This window comes from Balaenoptera physalus (assembly GCF_965194825.1).
Source record: "Balaenoptera physalus genome assembly, chromosome: 8".
Classification (NCBI taxonomy): Eukaryota; Metazoa; Chordata; class Mammalia; order Artiodactyla; family Balaenopteridae; genus Balaenoptera; species Balaenoptera physalus.
In genome coordinates this window covers 2,727,294-2,744,770 of record NC_138887.1, presented here as the reverse complement: position 1 = coordinate 2,744,770, position 17,477 = coordinate 2,727,294, and the positions used below count along the sequence as shown (strand labels likewise).

The window sequence follows — 17,477 nt, the reverse complement described above, 5'->3', positions numbered from 1 at the left end:
TTTACTTTTTCCAGAGAGCTGGTGAGTAACCATTTACCAGCCTCCCACTGCAAAGGAATAACATATAAATAGGAATGCTGAAAGGGAGTAAAATTATTTAGTTAAGAAAACAGATGGCAATATTATTTTTTATTTTCCTAATTCACTGCTCAAGCTGTGAGTTGACACAAATAATCAAACAGGTTTCTGTGTCTCTCAGAGTTTTAATTTGCAGGCTAAGTTCAGCTTTGGCGTAAAAACCAACTTTTTTACATCAAGAGTTATAAGAACTTCTTTCTGGGTTCACATAAATTTAAGTTCTTCCTGGAAGTAAGGAATGGACAGCTTGATTTTTCAAGAATGGTTCAAGATTCTTAATAAATGTCATTATTTTATTTTATTAGTTAAAAAGTGAATAGGGATTATAAACCCATCATTTCTTTACTGACAATAGTCTTCTAACCTGTTGTCTTAAGGATTTTTATGAGATAAATAAATTTCTGTGAATTTAGGCATGGCTGTCCTTTGTTTTAATCCCTTACCCTCGAGGACTTCAGGGCTTTAAGCCACTCCATGCAACCAATGGCCCTTCATCAGATGGTCAGTCTCTCACTGCGGAAAAGAGCAAGGCCCAGGTCAACATGCATATGCAGTTGATGCCTGTCTCCAACTCAGTAAGTCAATCGGTATTTTCTGAGTTTATGCCTGAGCCCTGCTTAGTATCCACATTGTCGAGGCTGGATTGATTGATCTGCAGCTGAGGGCATTGGGAAGCAATGTTATCTATTTTTCCCTAGAGCTCTGAAAGCAACTTAGACTTCTTTCCAGGAGCTTTCCTGCCAGCTGGTCACTGTCTCTGCCTGCAAGGACTTTAAGGTTTTGTATCAAATCCATATCATTTTATTAGAAAACGTCCAAGACAACAGTGAGTGCAGTGACGCTGATGATATAACTCTTCCAAGGACAGAATTGCGTACGTTGGATCAACAGGCCCTTTGGATAACGGACATAGTCAAAGACTGAAAGGAAGTGGGAGATACAAGTGAACTTATATACAAAACAGAAACAGACCCACAGACAGAGAAAACAAAGGGGAAGGGGGGGGAGGGATAAATCAGGAGTTTGAGATTAACATATACACACTACTATATATAAAATAGGTAAACAACAGGAACCTACTGTATAGTACAGGGAACTCCACTCAGTATTTTGTAATAACCTATAAGAGAAAAGAATCTGAAAAAGAACATATATATATATATATGTATATATACATACATACACATATATATATATATCTAAACCACTTTGCTGTACACCTGAAACTGACACAGCATTGTACATCAACTATACTTCAGTTAAAAACAATAAATTAAAGTTTTAAAAAAAGAAAGGAAGTAGAGGAAACATTAGTAATATGATGACTTGGCCGACACCTCACTCTCTATGCAGTGCTGAATCCCCAGGGCCTTGATGATGATGAGAAGGGTGACATTTATTTTGCCAGAGTTTGTTTGCGTTCATATTTTACTGTTTATTTTCCCCCCCGCAGTTTATTGCTGTGCATCATTCCCTACCCATGCCAAGCGCTTCTGACGGACGGCCCCTTCCTGGAGCTCCGTACCTCTGACTTTTCCCTGTGCCTCTGCTGTCCTGACTCTGATTCTCCTGTTGATCTTCCATCTGTCAGCATAAAAGAGCTCACTTGTACACCCGCAACTTACTTTCTTTAGAATTTACATATAAATGCATAAACAACAGAGATTTGTCTGACCGAGGTTCATATTTCCTTGTAGGAGGTAAAGACTTCTATATGTAAATTCTAGGTTGATTATATTGACCTGTCTGAAATTCCCCTTTCATTGATACGTGGATATGTTTTTATTAAGAACCATGCTTTATTTGAATTCATTATTAATTCATATTTTTTTTGTTTGATATTCGGATACAGAATTTCTTCTCCATTTTCCTTTCAACTAGATGGTGTCCATAAATTGACCAGCAAGGGCAATGTGGATAGAACTGAAATAGTCTATCTTCCTGGTAAAACTAAGTGCCTAAGCCCAGGAACTATAAATATAACCTGTAAGGACCCACAACTCATGATCTATAGGTATCCATTCGGGATAGATAGGATATAACATTTTTGTAGATGTTTTTCAGGTTTTCCTATTACTGTGTCCCCTGCCATTTAGAGGGTTTATGAGAAGAAAACAGAGGAAGAGAAGCATGTGTCTCACTTCGTTGATTCACCAAACACGGGGTACTTGCTTGATGCTAGGGGGCTTTGGGGGCCGTTAGAGTGAGTAGCACATGACCTCTGCCCATGGCTTCTACTTACCATGACTCACTTGAGAAAAGAAGTAGCGATGGGTCCATTTGATAAATGCTAGTCCAGAGGTTTGTACGAGTGGAGCATATGCCCGAGGGTGTAGCTACCATGTCCACGTAGGGGTGTTGCCTGCTCTTCCTAGAGACTAAGGTCCTTCTCCCATCTTGAGAAAACCCACGCAGTCACTGAGAACTGGTCACCGCAGCAGTCGTAAGACAGAGCAGGTGAAAATACTCATGTGAAGATTCAAGGCTTAGGAAAAAAGACTTGCTTGCTTTGATAAATTTTTATTATTGTGCAAAGATACATTTGAATTGGAGAGGCTTATCATGTTTCTCTCCAAGAGGTTTTTTAAATGTTAACTGCTCAAAGTGAGAAAAAAAATGAGTGTTTTTTACTTGTATGACTGTTGTCTGCTTGATCACAATGAGAATGGTAGCAATAACTGATGTAGGAAATATCGCAGCTGATATTGGTATTACTAGTAAATATAAGCTAGAACTTCTAGAAATATATGGCTAGAGCTGTGTATAACCAATCTAGTGCCATGTGTTGGTGAAAAAAACAAATTACTCAGGAGGAAACATAGAACAAGTTAGAAAGTGCTTTTCTTTTGCATTGAAATAAAGAACTATTGTCTGATAAGTAGCAGTCATTTGACCTTAAATCATTAAGTGGGGAAAGTCTAAACAAGAAAAGGTAATGTTTACCTAAATGTTGGGGAAAGCGTCAGGATTTATGGCCCAGACATTAAAGACTGTAGAAGATTGTATATAATTACAGCAAGAAGCATTTGTGTAAGAAGTAGCTATTACGCTGAAGAAAGATGGCGGTAGGAAGTCTTAAGGCAAAAAGTTAGGAGAAGAACAGGAGAAAGTGATATTGTTCATTGAATTATTGGTTGGGGGACAGAAAATGTAATACAAAAAATGTACCAAACTCTATGAAAAATAGAGGACACAGATGTTGGGGGTGGGAAGGAACAAACTCAATGGAGAGCGATCGAATTATGTGACAAATGGAATGCGACCAGGGCACCCCTGACGTCCTGGATCACGAAGTTAGCCAAAGACACAGATTTTTGATAACACCTCAGGGTTCTCTGTCACCAAGGTGGTCTCTCACACAGCTGGGTAAAATTCAGGGCAATTTGATGAACAAGTTTTAGAGATCCACGTGTGTCATGACACTGTGCTTACCCAGCATCAGAATCTTCTAGGAACCAGACAAAATAATTTGGTTAAATATTTTTTTCTCGAGGCACTTGCATTTCTGAGAGGTTTCCATTTCTGGCTCAGCCCAGAATCCATCCCTCTTTGTGGGTCATCTCTTCTCCTTATAAGCCAATAGGAGAACCGTCTGTTTCTTGTCTCCATCATGTTACACATACTATCAAGAGTCGAACTAAAAGAAAAACAGATTTGTGAGGGTTCACATTTTCTAGCCAGAGAGACACAAATCAAGCAGCCCTAGTGACTGACGAGCCTTGACTAGCCATGCAGGTTCCCAGGGACGCCCTCGGGATCACCAGCCCTATAACAAGTGCCAAGGCACACAGAAATTATATTAATTTTCAACAGCAATTGGCTTAAACTCTTGCATTTTCACCGTAGAGACAGTGTCAGCAGTGGGCAGTGGAACACGCTGTAATTTCTAAACTGCATTAGTTGAGAATGTTTGCCATCTCACTTCACCGGTACTTTTGACCTTTTCCTATGAAAATTCAGAGATTATTTCGTGGTGAATAAATACTCCTAGTACTACAGATGAAAGAATTTGGAGAATCTTACTCCAGTTTCCTCACTGGTATTGTATTTTGTCACCCATTATAATCAACCACGCATTACATCTGTGTTTGCAATGCTTTTCGACTGCTAATTTTCAGTTTCCATGTTAATTTGGGTCCATCATATGATACTGTTTGTTCACAACTCTCATAATTCATGTAGTCTGATCCAAAACATGCCCATATGCAGACTGACATTTTCCACGGCAAAACAAACTTTTCTGTAACAGAGATAGGATTACATCTTCCAAATATTATGTGGGGAGTAAGAGCCCCTCCACACAAGTATTGAAGGCACGACCGATTGTCTAGGAATTAATCCACTCACAGAGTACTTACTTCTTCTCTCCCCTCTGAATTGTGTGTGTGCATGCGAGAACACGTGTGTGTTCTTAACAATTTCATCCTTCAAACCCAAGGAATGTAGAGCAGGAGAAAAACTCAAAATAGTTTTGCTCCTTATTAGTTGCCATGGTAAAGCAACACGAAGCAAACTTCAAACACTGGTGAAAATGAGAGTCCAAGTGTGAAATGAAATGAGACTTGGAGTTACCCACGGGCTGAGTTCCCATGCTTTACTTGTCACCAATAGCAACACAGAACACTTCTGTCAAAAACTCTTCACAGGAAACTGTGAGATTAAATTTATCATCACTTTCTGTGTTTATTCTGCCCTTAAATGCTTTATATAATCCTTCTTTTTCCTTCTTCTTAAGAAAATAATAAAGTTTTTATTACTATGAGCAGAGCTGTGTAAACCTCAGAAGGCTGTATCTGCCTCCAGCAAAGAAAAAATGTTCCTCAGTAAAGAAAAAAAATGCAATTTAAAAAAAAAAAAAAACCAAAGAGGTGAGAACTATTGAGACTATTTAGGCTGGCTACATTGTTTCCAGGGTGGATAAATCTACCCTCCGGTTTTCAGGGAGGAAAATGAGGGGGAAAGTGACCAAACGTGTGACCGAAATCAGAACGCAACAGCCAGTGTATCTCATACGTTTTTCTTTGGTGTGTAAGGAACTAGGGTTAAAGAGAAAATAGATCCTCATATCTTTCGTATGAATAAGACGTGGTAATGAGGGGTATAAAGACTTCCTAATAGCACAAATCCTAAGCCAGATGGCAGATGGCCATGTCTGGCCCACAGATGTGTCCTCTTTGCCAGGTAAAGTGGCCAATATTAAGTCATATTGGCCTTGAAATTCTGTCTCCTCTGGAATGTGTAAGAACGCTCATGCCTTCGGGGCCCAGAACTCAATGGGCACCATGCCCCCCCCCCCATCACCACGGCCCAGCCGGGAATTCCTTTGCTATGGTTATTCTTGAGCTATGGTTTTTCCAGTCAGAGAATGGAGGGGAAAGTGAGGAAGTCTTGCCATCAGGCTCCTGACTCTAGTGGACAAAAGTGGGAAAATGAAGCGTAAACCTATAGAGCTGCAGTTTCAAAGAAAGGGGGGTAAAGCTCAGGTTGGAAGTAGGGAGTATTCGCACCTCTGGCTGGTTTCTCTCATGGACGTTTCTGCCTACTCCTGGGAGCCTTTGATGTACGACCTCTCTCTCAATCTTTTCTTCCCACCCCCCAGTGGCAGGCACACCCCAAATCTGCACCCACAGAGGGGTTACTGACAGAGCCAGGAAGGGGATGCCCGGGGTAGGGGGGATCTGCCTTGTGCATCTGCCTTTCCACCCCCGTCCCATCACAGCTGTCACACAAATAAGGTAGAGTGTGACCCTGCTGAGGGCAACGCGGGCCAGGCCTGAACAGCAACTCCCTGGACAAATGGCCTGCATTAGGGCCCTGGGGCTAGAGGACAGAAATAGTGTACGTGAAGACGGTGTTCATGAAGTCCCGTGAATATCAAATAATAGCGAATGGTTTTAAATTGAGATTTTTCGTATCTAGTAGCGGATTGTAAGTTTCCTTTTACTATTGCAAATTGAAATATGGGAATCAAATTGATGGGAATTAGCAGTTTTTATCTTTTAAGAGTATCACTGATGTATAATTGGCACACAGAAGCCCTACATGTGTGTAAAGAAAGTATATCCTTCAATAAGTGTTGACACCTGTACACACTCATGAAACCATCACCACACCATCAAGATAGTAAACATATACAGCACCTTCAAAGGTTTCCTCATCTCTCTAATCATTTTTAACCTGCGTGTGTGTGTGTGTGTGTGTGAACACATGAAACATTATACACGTAGCTATATAGGTTACCTTATGACAGTACCGTAAATCGAATGGGGAAAGCTAGAAAAACAATTTTTAATAACCAAAATTCTAAACTAATTGAGAAGTAAAGCTCTGTTGCAACTAATTAGGAAAGTGTTAGACGTGATGACTGTAATGATAAAGTTGAACGTTGATCTGCGGGGAGGGAAAACCAGTCACAACATTTTCAGCCAGAGCGGTACCTTGGACGCGGTATCGGTGAAACGCCGCCACGCACGGGCCACGGAGCCATCTCTCCTCCATCCAGGTTTTCAAGAGGAAAGGAAAGATTGTTCTCCATGGCATCATTTTCTCCTGCCAAAGAGGCGTGAGTGGGTGCAGAAAGCTGAGTTTGCTACAAAGTTCACTGAAAGGAGGTCAGCCGCCTCCTCCGCTCTCACCAACTCCAGACCCGCTGGTCCAGGCAGGATCCTGGCTGCCACCTGGAGGGCGGGGTCGGGGCGCCAGGGCAGCACTGGGCCCGTCTGCAGGGGCAGCGCCCTCTGCCCTCCCCTCCCTGCTGGATCGTCTAGCAGCTGAAGAGGCGGCTTATTAACAGGGCTGGAGGTGCCAGGATAAACAGTGTCTCCTCCCACTCCCCACTCCTTCCAACCACCAGGAATCCCTGATTATCCCACTGGTGGACCATCTCAAGGAGGATTTTTCTGTACAAAAGTACAGAAAATAAACATCAGGGCTTTGAGTTTATGCCAATATTATGTTGCAGCCGGTCACACAAACAGCTGGCTCGAGCGACTGCATTCCTAGGGTCGAACCCCCTCTGTTTACAAAGGAGGGAAAGTGAGGCCAGAAAAGTAGAGTGCCTTTTGTCTAAGGCCACACAGCTAGAGAGGCCTGTGCTCAGATGGGCAGACTCTCCATCCACTGTTGCTGGTGTAACCAGAGATCTAAAAAGGAAAGCAGGTGCAGTACGGGTGTGTGTGTGTGTGTGTGTGACTCTATCTATATATCAGTGCATCTCCATATCAGCGTATCTCTGTCTGTATCTCTGTCAATCTGTCTGGCGTCTGTAGGTCTGAGGTCAGACAGTTTGCAGTGACGGTCACTACCCTGCGGGTCAGTCCACACTCACACAACGTGTTCCTGACCCTGGTGCCTGGCCCCTTGGCACGCTCTGGCAGGGCTGTGAACCTGACCTCTAGCCCTCCCAGAAATGATTGTCAGGCCCCCCCCTCAGTGCCTAACTGAGCACACAGTTAAGGGGAACCTGCTCGATCTGTCGTTAAAATTCTCAGTCATCCCATGTGGGTGACACAGCTCGAGTGAGCGGCAGCCCCCTGCCTGTCCTGCTCTCACACTGGTGCCCGTCTGGCTGCAGAGCGGGCTGGCTCCACCCAGGGGTGCCGATGCAGGAAGGGTCGCCCATGCAGGGGGCTCAGTCTTCGCTGATCCCCCACCACGGAGGGGACAGCCTGAACAACCGCCTGCACGGTCTGTGGATGAACGCTTTTGCCTTCACTGCCACCCGGTGAGGTCAGTGCTGTTGCTACCACCCTCATTTTAGGACGAGAAAACCAAGGCACAGAAGGAAGATGTTCTTCTGAGGCCAAAGGCAGGAGCGAGTCAACATTAAGGCAGGACTTGAAGCCTGGTGGTCAGGGCTGCACATCCACAAAGGCCAGCAGGACCTGCTGTTCGCCCTGGGGTGGGCTTCTCTCTTTCTAGAAGCCCACCCCAAAGGGCCAACGGCTCTGAGCTGAGCCATCTGATAAAACCTCAGCTGTGAGCCTGGGTGAGGCTGCACAAAACCCAGGAGACTGGAGGGCAGAGTGCATGGTAGGCTCGTGTTAACGGCTCTTGGGCCCAGAGACAGCCCTGGAGGTGCCATTGCTTCAGTGCTTTCTTCCCCAGGAAGGTGCTCTGGCCTATCATTCCACTCAGGCTGCATCACCAACCCCTGTAGCCCTCGGGGCCTAAATGCATACGAGGCATTTATTTCTCACGGTCCTGGAGGCTGGATGTCTGAGATCAAGGTGGCGGCAGGGCTGGCTCCCTGTGAGGCCTCGCTCCTCGGCTTGCAGAAGGCCGCCTGCCCGCTCAGTCCTCACGTGGTCTCCTCTGTGTGCATCCATCGTGGTGTCTCTTCCTCTTCCTAGAGGGACACCCGTCACATTGGGTTGAGACCCATCCTGACGGCCTCATTTTAACTTAATCACTTCTTTAAAGACTTTATCCAAATTCAGTCACATTCTGAGGTATGGGGGGGGGGGCGGGTCAGGACTTCAACATATGAATTTGGGGGTCACCACTCAGCCCGCAACAGCTGGTGTTTTTTACCCCCATTTTCTGATGGGACGACGGGCGTCAGAGCCCACGCTGGGCCGGCAGCAGGAGCTCGGGAAGCACCCAGGCTCCGACTCCAGGCTGGACCCTGCTGCCTCCCTGTCCAGCTGTGGTTAATTTTGCCCACACTGTCCTGACGCTGCCTTTGCATGTGCGTCCTGTCACTGCCCTGACTTTGAATTCCATCCCCCCGCAGCTGGCAGAGTATCTGCAGCTCAGATCAGACTCCTGCACTTGACTCTGAGCGTCTGCACAGAGGCAGGGCCAGGCCCAGAGTCCTGGTGAGACCTTCCACCACGTAAGGGCTGGCCTGCAGTCTTCCCCGCTATCCCAGTGTCAAACGTCCCTGTTCCCTTTCCTCTTCCTGCTGCCCTGCACTCCTCTCAGCCCTCACCTAGCTCTTGAGAGCATTTGTCAATTGCGCGCACGCACGCACACACACCACCCGTCTTGTCTCTTAGCCACCTCGGAAACATCAGGGCTTTGCAGAGGATTCATAATAAACTCAACGCATCCCTCTTGTTTTCTGTGTGTGTGTTAGCCTGCTGTGAAGACATCGTATGTGTGCCGCCTTCTAAAGGTTGCTCCTGAAATGAGTGTTAATTCACGTGGTTCTAATGTGAATTCTGTCAATCCCAAAATTTACCATGTTGTCAATGGCTTCTGTAGGGCCCACGTGTTAACCAGGGAGGTTATAGCGTGGGCTGCAGGCTTTCCTGGCAGAAGGACCAGGCTCTGCTCTAAGGCCTGGCAGCCTCTGTGCTTTGCTTTGACAGGTTTTGATCAGCCTATGCAGGGCTTCTTCAACTGCTTGAATCAGCTGCTGAATCAGTAAGTAGGCTTTTTCTTTTTTAACTCTGATTAAAAAAAAAAAAAAAAAACTACAACAACATTTAACATGATCATAACCATCTTTAATGGTTTTAACTGAACTGTACAGTTCAGTGACATTAAGTATATTTGTATTGCTGTGAAATAGATCTCCAGAATTTCATTGTCATGTGAATCCAAAGCTATACCCATTCCGCATCAGCTCCCCCTGCCCCCTCCCCCAGTTCCTGGCACCCACCATTCTACGTTCTGTCGCTATGAATTTGACTACTCTAGGAATGCATATAAGCAGAATCATACACTATTTGTCTTTTTGTGACTGACTTATTTCATTTAGCAAAATGTCCTCAAGGTTCATCCACTTTGTAGCACACAACAGGATTCCCTTCCCCTTTTTTAAGGCTGAATAATATTCCATTATACATATATACCATATTTTGTTTATCCATTCATCTGTCGACAGGCGTTTGTGTTGCTTCTACCTCTTAGCTACTGTGACTGCTGCTGCAGTGCACAGATCACCTTGAGGTCCTGCTTTCTCTTCTTTTGGATGTAATCCCAGAAGGGCATTGTTGGTGACTCATTTAGCATGCTTTGCCTTGCAGACAAAGCAACTCAAACTGGTGTAATCCACAAGGAAATGTATAGGTTCCTGCAAGTCTAGAGGTTGGGCAGCCTCTTAACCCACACTCAGTCACGTGACAGTTCTGAACCAATCACTGTGGCCCAGGGAGAGCCACGCACCCATTGGCTGCAGCTAGAAGGCACAGACCAATGGCCAGCAAGGAGGATGGGGTCACCAAGTTTGACTGGACGGTCAGGGGCCATCTCCCAGGAAACCTGGATGCAGAGGAAATACGACCTGGTCCCCTAAAGTCAAGCACTGGGGTTAGGAGCACAGAACAGAGCCGGTGACCTCGGGCCACTTATCCATTTCTCTTTGCCTGAGTTTCTCTATTTTGATAGCAAAGTTGGTTTTGACAATTATACATGTAAGTACCTATAAAGCACTTAGAACAATGGCCAGCTCTCCACAAATTTTAATTATTATGGAAGAAGTGGCCAGCATTTAAATGCGGGAGATTGTGCCTTAAAATCTTGATTTCTGCTTTTTCAAAAAAATTAGAGGCAGCAGCACCAGTGTTCATCATGAAAGAAACTGTCAGACTCAGCAGTAGATGCCCATTTTAGAGGGACATAGACTGTCCCCTGTGCCCTGCCCCCCACACCTGGCCTCACTCCATCTCTCACAGACGTCCCTTGGCCCTTGTAGACACGTCAGTTTGGGTCAAACTGGAGAGATGAAGTAACTTAAGCCCTTGGTTTTAAAAATTAGAAAAATGTAAAGATTCTGTTGTCACATAAACCTCAAATTGTGTTTAATTTTCTTCTTCATATGCTCACACAAATGATGCAGGGCTCTTTCCGTCTTCCTCCTTTGTCTTAGGCTATTAAATGACTATACAAACTGTCTTTGAAGAGACTTATTTTTTTCACTTTTTACTTTTTAATTTTTGTACAATTTTTAAAGGTTACTTTCCATTTACAGTTATTACAAAATATTGGCTATATTCCCCATGGTGTACAACACATCCTTGTAGCCTTACACCCAGTAGTTTGTACTTCCACTCCCCACCCCTCTCCTGCCCCTCCCCTCTCCCCACTGGTAACCACTAGTTTGTTCTCTATATCTGTGAGCCTGCCTCTCTTATGTTATATTCACTAGTTTGTTGTATTTTTTAGATTTCACTTATAAATGATGTCATACAGTATTTGTCTTTATCTGACTTATTTCACTAAGCATAATGCCCTCCAAATCCATCCATGTTGCTGCAAATGGCAAAATTTCATTCTTTTTTATGGCTGTGTGGTATTCCATTGTATATATATACCACATCTCTTTTTATCCATTCATCTTTTGATGGACACTTAGGTTGTTTCCATGTCTTGGCTATTGTGAATAGTGCTGCAATGAATATTGGAGTGCATGTATCTTTTCAAATTAGTGTTTCTGTTTCTTTCAGATATATACCCAGTAGTGAAATTGCCGGGTCGTAAGGTAACTCTATTTTTAGTTTTTTGAGAAACCTCCATACTGTTTTCCACAGTGGCTGCACCAATTTACATTCCCACCAACAGTGTATGAGGGTTTCCTTTTCCCCACATCCTTGCCAACGTTTGTTATTTGTGTTCTTTTTGATGATGGCCATTCTGACAGGTGTGAGGTGATGTCTCATTGTGGTTTTGATTTGCATTTCTCTGATGGTTAACGATGTTGAACATCTTTTCATGTGCCTATTGGCCAGCTACATTTCCTCTTTGGAAAAATGTCTATTCGGTTTTTCTGCCCATTTTTTAATTGGGTTGTTTGGTTTTTCCGACATTGAGTCGTATGAGCTGTTTACATATGGTGGATATTAATCCCTTATTCGTCACATCATTTGCAAATACCTTCTCCCATTCAGTAGGTTGTCTTTTCATTTTGTCAGTGGTTTCCTTTGCTGTGCAAAGGCTTTGAAGTTTAATGAAGAGGCTTCTTACAGTGTGCCCTTTCACAGCGCATGAGTGAAGTGCCCTGCCCTGTCAGGGGGCTCTGCAGGTGGGCACGTCCTCTCCACTTGTCTTTAAACAGCTGCTGGGTGACTTACAGCCTGGGCAGACGGGGGTGGGTGAGAACAGCACTGGAGTTACTTCCGCGTATGCCCACAGCTCTCCACTGGCATGCAGGGCTCCCTAGGAGGTAAGGCTGGGCCTGGGCCCCTCAGGATGGCCGAGCCGGGACACCACAGCCCCACCTTCCCAGGACGGATGCCCCAGTGCCGGCCAGGCTCAGGGCTGCCTCCCAGGACATACTGAGCTGTGCCTGAAGCTGACAGGCGAAAGATCATGTTTCCATGTGGTGATGAAACCCAGAAGTAAACAGGCTGTGCTGTCATCTGGGTTCACTTGAGCCGGTCTCACACCGGCCTAGTTGAGTGGAGGCTCTTGGGATGGCGGCCCAAGTGCCACCAGCTGTGACGGTGGCAACCACCGTGTGGTGTAGTAACCACTGGGCTAACCGGACGCCTCCCTCTGAGTCTCGGCCGGCAGCCCTGGGGCCTGGACACCAGGACTCTGACTTAAGCCTTTGCCCCTCGGTTTCCCTGTGACTCAGGATTCCAAAGCGAGGGCTCAAGGAGGCATCAGAGAGGCAGCAGTGCCTTCACACCAGTGTCCCTCCATTCATCTGCCCACCCCTTCTCACGGGCACAGGGGCACTCAGGCAGAAAGACAGCCGGGTGAGCGGCTCCAGACATCTACACTGGCTGGCTGGTGCAGTTGTATCCGTCCAGCAGAGCTGCTCACTGGGAAAGCTACTCGTGCAGACTTAAAGTAATGGATTAGGCAGTTGCTAAATGTGTGTTTTACTTTTCAGAACAATTTCAAAGCATGAGAAAAGTAATGAAGCATTTTCTAAAATCAGGACTATTTCAGTCCTCTTTACTGTTTAGCCCTGATGGAACATAGATCCTTCAAGCTATAATGTAAACGTGTCTGTCTTAGCCTGGTGGAAAACAGCAGTTCAGAATGAAAACGCACGTACTGATCACCTAATATGTGCCCGGCACCAGCAGAACAGAGTCACCCGGTCTGGAGGGATTAAAAAGCTGGAAGAACTCATGCCTTACGGGGAAAAGAATTAGCTCTCCACTTTTCACCAACCCCAGAGAGGGTCAGCCCGGAAAATGCACTGAGGGGGATCTGTTTGACACCTTAGGGAATCCTGTCGTCGGGAAACCAGTGAACCAATGAGGAGGGAAATGGGCCAAAGGGGATGTTCGATTGTGGGCTCAGACATGCTAAAATTTCCTGCTAGAATCTCAGGAACACCTTCACCTGTCAGCTGGAGGGGCCAGTGTCCTGCCCTCCACTTAGGGACCGAGACACCAAGGGTGGGCTGTCCCCACGGCCACATCACTCGGAGAAGAGAGAAGTTCCAAACGGGGACCCCAGGCAGCTGGTGCCACTGAGCCTGATGCAGGGGCACCTGGGGACCATTTGGCTGGATCAGTGACCCTCCCCCCAGTCCTCCCACCCCTCCACCCCCAGCAGCTTTTTTGATCAGCAAATAATTTCCACATCTTCTGCTTCCTGGGTGTCCCCTCTGGGAGCCCCCTTGTCAGGGACCCCCTCACTCTTCCTGCACTTCTGGGCCTGGGGCTGGGAGACATGCCATCCTCGGGGAAAGTCTTCAGGCTGCACTTGCTGAAACCCCCACGCGATGGAGGCTGTACTTAGACCTGCCAGCTTTGGCGAGACCACGCCCGTGAATGATTACGTCTGCCTGGAGACTGACGACGGGTCAAAATAACACAACCTCGTCATAAGAGCTACATCTGCTGAGGCTTGAGTGTGTGCCAGGCCTGTCCTCAGACGTGACCTGCATGCAGGCTCCTGGTGGCTCCCTGTGTAAGGGGTGATGGTTCTCAGCCCCATTTACAGGTGAGAAAGTCAAGACCTGTAGGGACTAATTTTCTCAAGGCCACGGTTGAATCAACCCCCTAATTGTTTAAACTGGTACAAAGATATAGGAGAAAAATTGTGCAAGCGCAAGATGAGGACACAAACGTGATAGTGGAATGTGCATCTGATTCTCTTCCCATATTTAAGAAGTTTTGTTATACATTTATCCTAAAACCTTCTAAAAAATAAAGACGAGGAATCTTGGGGATGAGTGATTACTTCCTAACCATTGCCTGTGTTTTCCGCACTTCCTATACTAAAGAAAAAGAAAATAAACTTTATTTTAAAACTCAAGGGCTTCCCTGGTGGCGCAGTGGTTGAGAATCTGCCTGCCGGTGCAGGGGACACGGGTTCGAGCCCTGGTCTGGGAGGATCCCACATGCCGCGGGGCAGCCAGGCCCGTGAGCCACAATTACTGAGCCTGCGCGTCTGGAGCCTGTGCTCTGCAACAAGAGAGGCCGCGATAGTGAGAGGCCCGCGCACCGCGATGAAGGGTGGCCCCCACTCGCTGCAACTAGAGAAAGCCCTCGCACAGAAACGAAGACCCAACACAGCCAAAAAAAAAAAAAAAAAAAAAAGAATCTAGGCAATAAAATAAAGTCTAACCTTTAAAATAAATAAATAAATACATACATAAATAAATACATAAATAAATAAAACTCAAAAGAATCCTAATAGAAAAACTCGGGTAAAGTGCAGCTGTTGGGGGGACGTCTCCAAGACCAAGTGGGGTGGAAGAGAAGGGTGTGGAGGTGCTTCTAGGAGTGGAGATGAGGAGGTGCTTTACTTCCCAGGGGGCAGCCCCCCCCCGCTTGGACTCTGCAGCAGGTGAGGAAAACTGAGGCTGGAGCCCAGCATCTCCTAGGAGGTTATTCTGGGTACTGGCAGGTTTTGCTGAGGCGAATGCTTTCTGGCCCATAAAGCCAAATTCTTTGGGGGCCACTATAATTGTGAGTTAGACAGGTGGTCTGCGTGTGAAAAGTTTCATTTACTGGCTATAGTCTGTTGGCTGTGGACAAGGCTGGAAACAGTTCCGTACAAGTTTCCTAAAATGATGGGCTCTGACACTGATCTCACTTTTGTTACGAGAAGGTGCCATTTCCAAGGCAGGCGGGACTCTGGCGAGGAGGCTCGGGGGGGAATCACGGTGTCTCTTGTCATTATCTGTATGCTCACCGCTCTGTACTGTGTCTGAGTGGCTTTGAGGTAGCAATTCTGCTACGTGTGTATAAGTGTCCACAGGAGCACAGTACACAAACGTTGTTATTAGTCACTTAGCTTTTCCTTACTCACTTTTGCTGGCATATTAGCATTTTATGATTTCTAAAATTTTTATACAGGATGTATCTTGAAACCAGCACCTATTAGAGTCTCTTCAATATTTAAAAATGTTGGTACAGCCACTATGGAGAACAGTATGGAGGTTCCTTAGTAAACTAAAAATAGAGGTACCATATGATCCAGCAATCCCACTCCTGGGCATATATCTGGAGAAAACCACAATTCAAAAAGATACGTGCACCACAACGTTTATTGCAGCACTATTTACAATAGCCAGGACACGCAAGCAACCTAAATGTCCATCGACAGACGAATGGATAAAGAAGATGTGGTACTTACATACAATGGAATATTACTCAGCCATTAAAAAGAATGAAATAATACCATTTGCAGCAACATGGATGGACCTAGAGACTATCATGCTAAGTGAAGAAAGAGAAAAACAAATATCATATGATATCACTTATAGGTGGAATCTGAAAAATATGATACAAATGAACATATTTACAAGACAGAAACAGACTCACAGGCATGGAAAACAAACTTATGGTTACCAAAAAGGAAGGGTGAGAGTAAGGGATAAGTTAGGCACATGGGATTAACAGATACACCCTACTGTGTCTAAAACAGATAACCAACAGGGGCCTGCTGTATAGCACAGGGACCTGTACTCAGTACCCTACATTAAGCCATAATGGAAAATAATATGAAAAAGAATATATATATATATACACATATATATGTGTACACATATGTATAACTGAATGACTTTGCTCTACACCTGAAACTAACACAACATTGTAAATCAACTATACTTCAATAATAAGTAAATAAAACTAAAAATAAATAAATAAATAATAAATAAATATATGTTTGCTACATTAGTCCAGACCCAGGTGACATTTTGAAGACGCCATCTTCACATCTATGCTATTCAATCGGTCCCAAACATCAGGCAACTTATACAAATAATTAATGAGGCAAAAATAACCGCATCGTCTGGCTAAGCTGGCAGGGCTGAGGTGTGGGGAAGATGTGCAGATGCAGGGACCACAGCCCTGTAGACTCAGACTTTTGCTCCATCACTGCGAGGGCTGCTGCTCCCCAGGGGACTTTTGGAGGTGCCTCCCACTAGCTTTGTGACAGCCTTTGGACACAGTGACCTGTGGGTCTCGTTGCTGCCTTGCGCCTGTGTTCCCCAGAATCTCCAGACCCCATCTCCTTGTGCTCTGCGTGCGAGATGCCTCCTGCCTCAAAGCAGGACACCAGGAGTCCTGCCCGCTCCCCCGCCCCCAAAGTTAGCCCTTTCCTTCTCGTCTTGGGCGTATTTTACAACCATTTGGGATGTTCTGTGTCACTTCCTCACTCTGCCTTCCTGAAACTGTTCTAATACAGTTTCCACAAGTAGTTATGTTTGCTCTGCTGTCTTGAGGAAAGTGTCACGTTTAACTCTGCTGAGGGCATCCTGTGGTGCCTTCCCATGAACCGGGAGACACAGGAAGGGCATTGAGACGGAAAGTAGAGTCTAACAGTTTAGAAAGAGAAGAACACTCAAAATGCAGGCACTGAATGTCTGTTTTGAAAAGTGGTCTGTTCTGTAACTCCAGGGCCCTTGTTGGAGAAGTCGCTGTCTTTGGAGCAAAGCAGTGAAGGGGCTTTGGTCCGAGGAGGATGGGGTGATACACAGGCTTGAGCGCAGATGGTCCTCAGCTGGCCGGACAGCCCTGGCGAGGTGTTCAGGGAAGGGCTTCCCCCAGTGCAGACCTATACCGGAGGCTTCAGCATCACCTGGGGACATGTGAGAAATGCCCTTCTCAGCCCCAAGCCCGAACCACTGAATCAGAAACTCCCTGGGGAGAGGGGTCACTGGGCAAGCCATCTGAACAGAGCCAGACATTCTGGTGTTTGTCTAGGTGCAGGACCCCTGGGCTGGGGAGCCCAGTGTGGGGCTCGGACCCCGCCATCTTTGAGCTGTGGTATTCTTCCCATTTGTGGGTCGCCAACCCAGGGGTGTGGGTTCTGACGTTACTACATCTCCACCCCTTCTGCCCATCTCGTTGTGATGCCTCCTTTGTATCTTTGGTTGTGGAAAGTTTTTTTCTGCTAGTCTGCAGGTTGTTCTCACAAATACTTGCTCTATAGGTAATTGCAGTTTTGGGGTGCCTGTGGAGAGAGGTGAATTCAGGGTCTTCCGAGTCCGGCATCTTGGCCACCTCCCCAATGCTTCTTATTTTAAATAACTCAAA

General features: G+C 45.8%; 1 protein-coding gene across 17 annotated transcripts in view; it reads left to right on the top strand.

Moving 5' to 3' along the window:
• Window positions 1-17,477, top strand: part of COBL (cordon-bleu WH2 repeat protein) — a 270,313-nt gene that overhangs the window by 213,059 nt on the left and 39,777 nt on the right. For 3 of the 17 annotated variants that reach the window (XM_082473242.1, XM_082473241.1, XM_082473240.1), the window contains one exon: window positions 1,532-4,840. The exons of the other annotated variants lie outside the window; for them this stretch is intronic. In XM_082473242.1, the coding sequence (XP_082329368.1) occupies window positions 1,532-1,575 (44 nt within the window). In that variant the 3' untranslated portion in view covers window positions 1,576-4,840. Of the gene's footprint in view, window positions 1-1,531; window positions 4,841-17,477 lie in introns of those variants that run through there. 17 annotated transcript variants of the gene reach the window in all.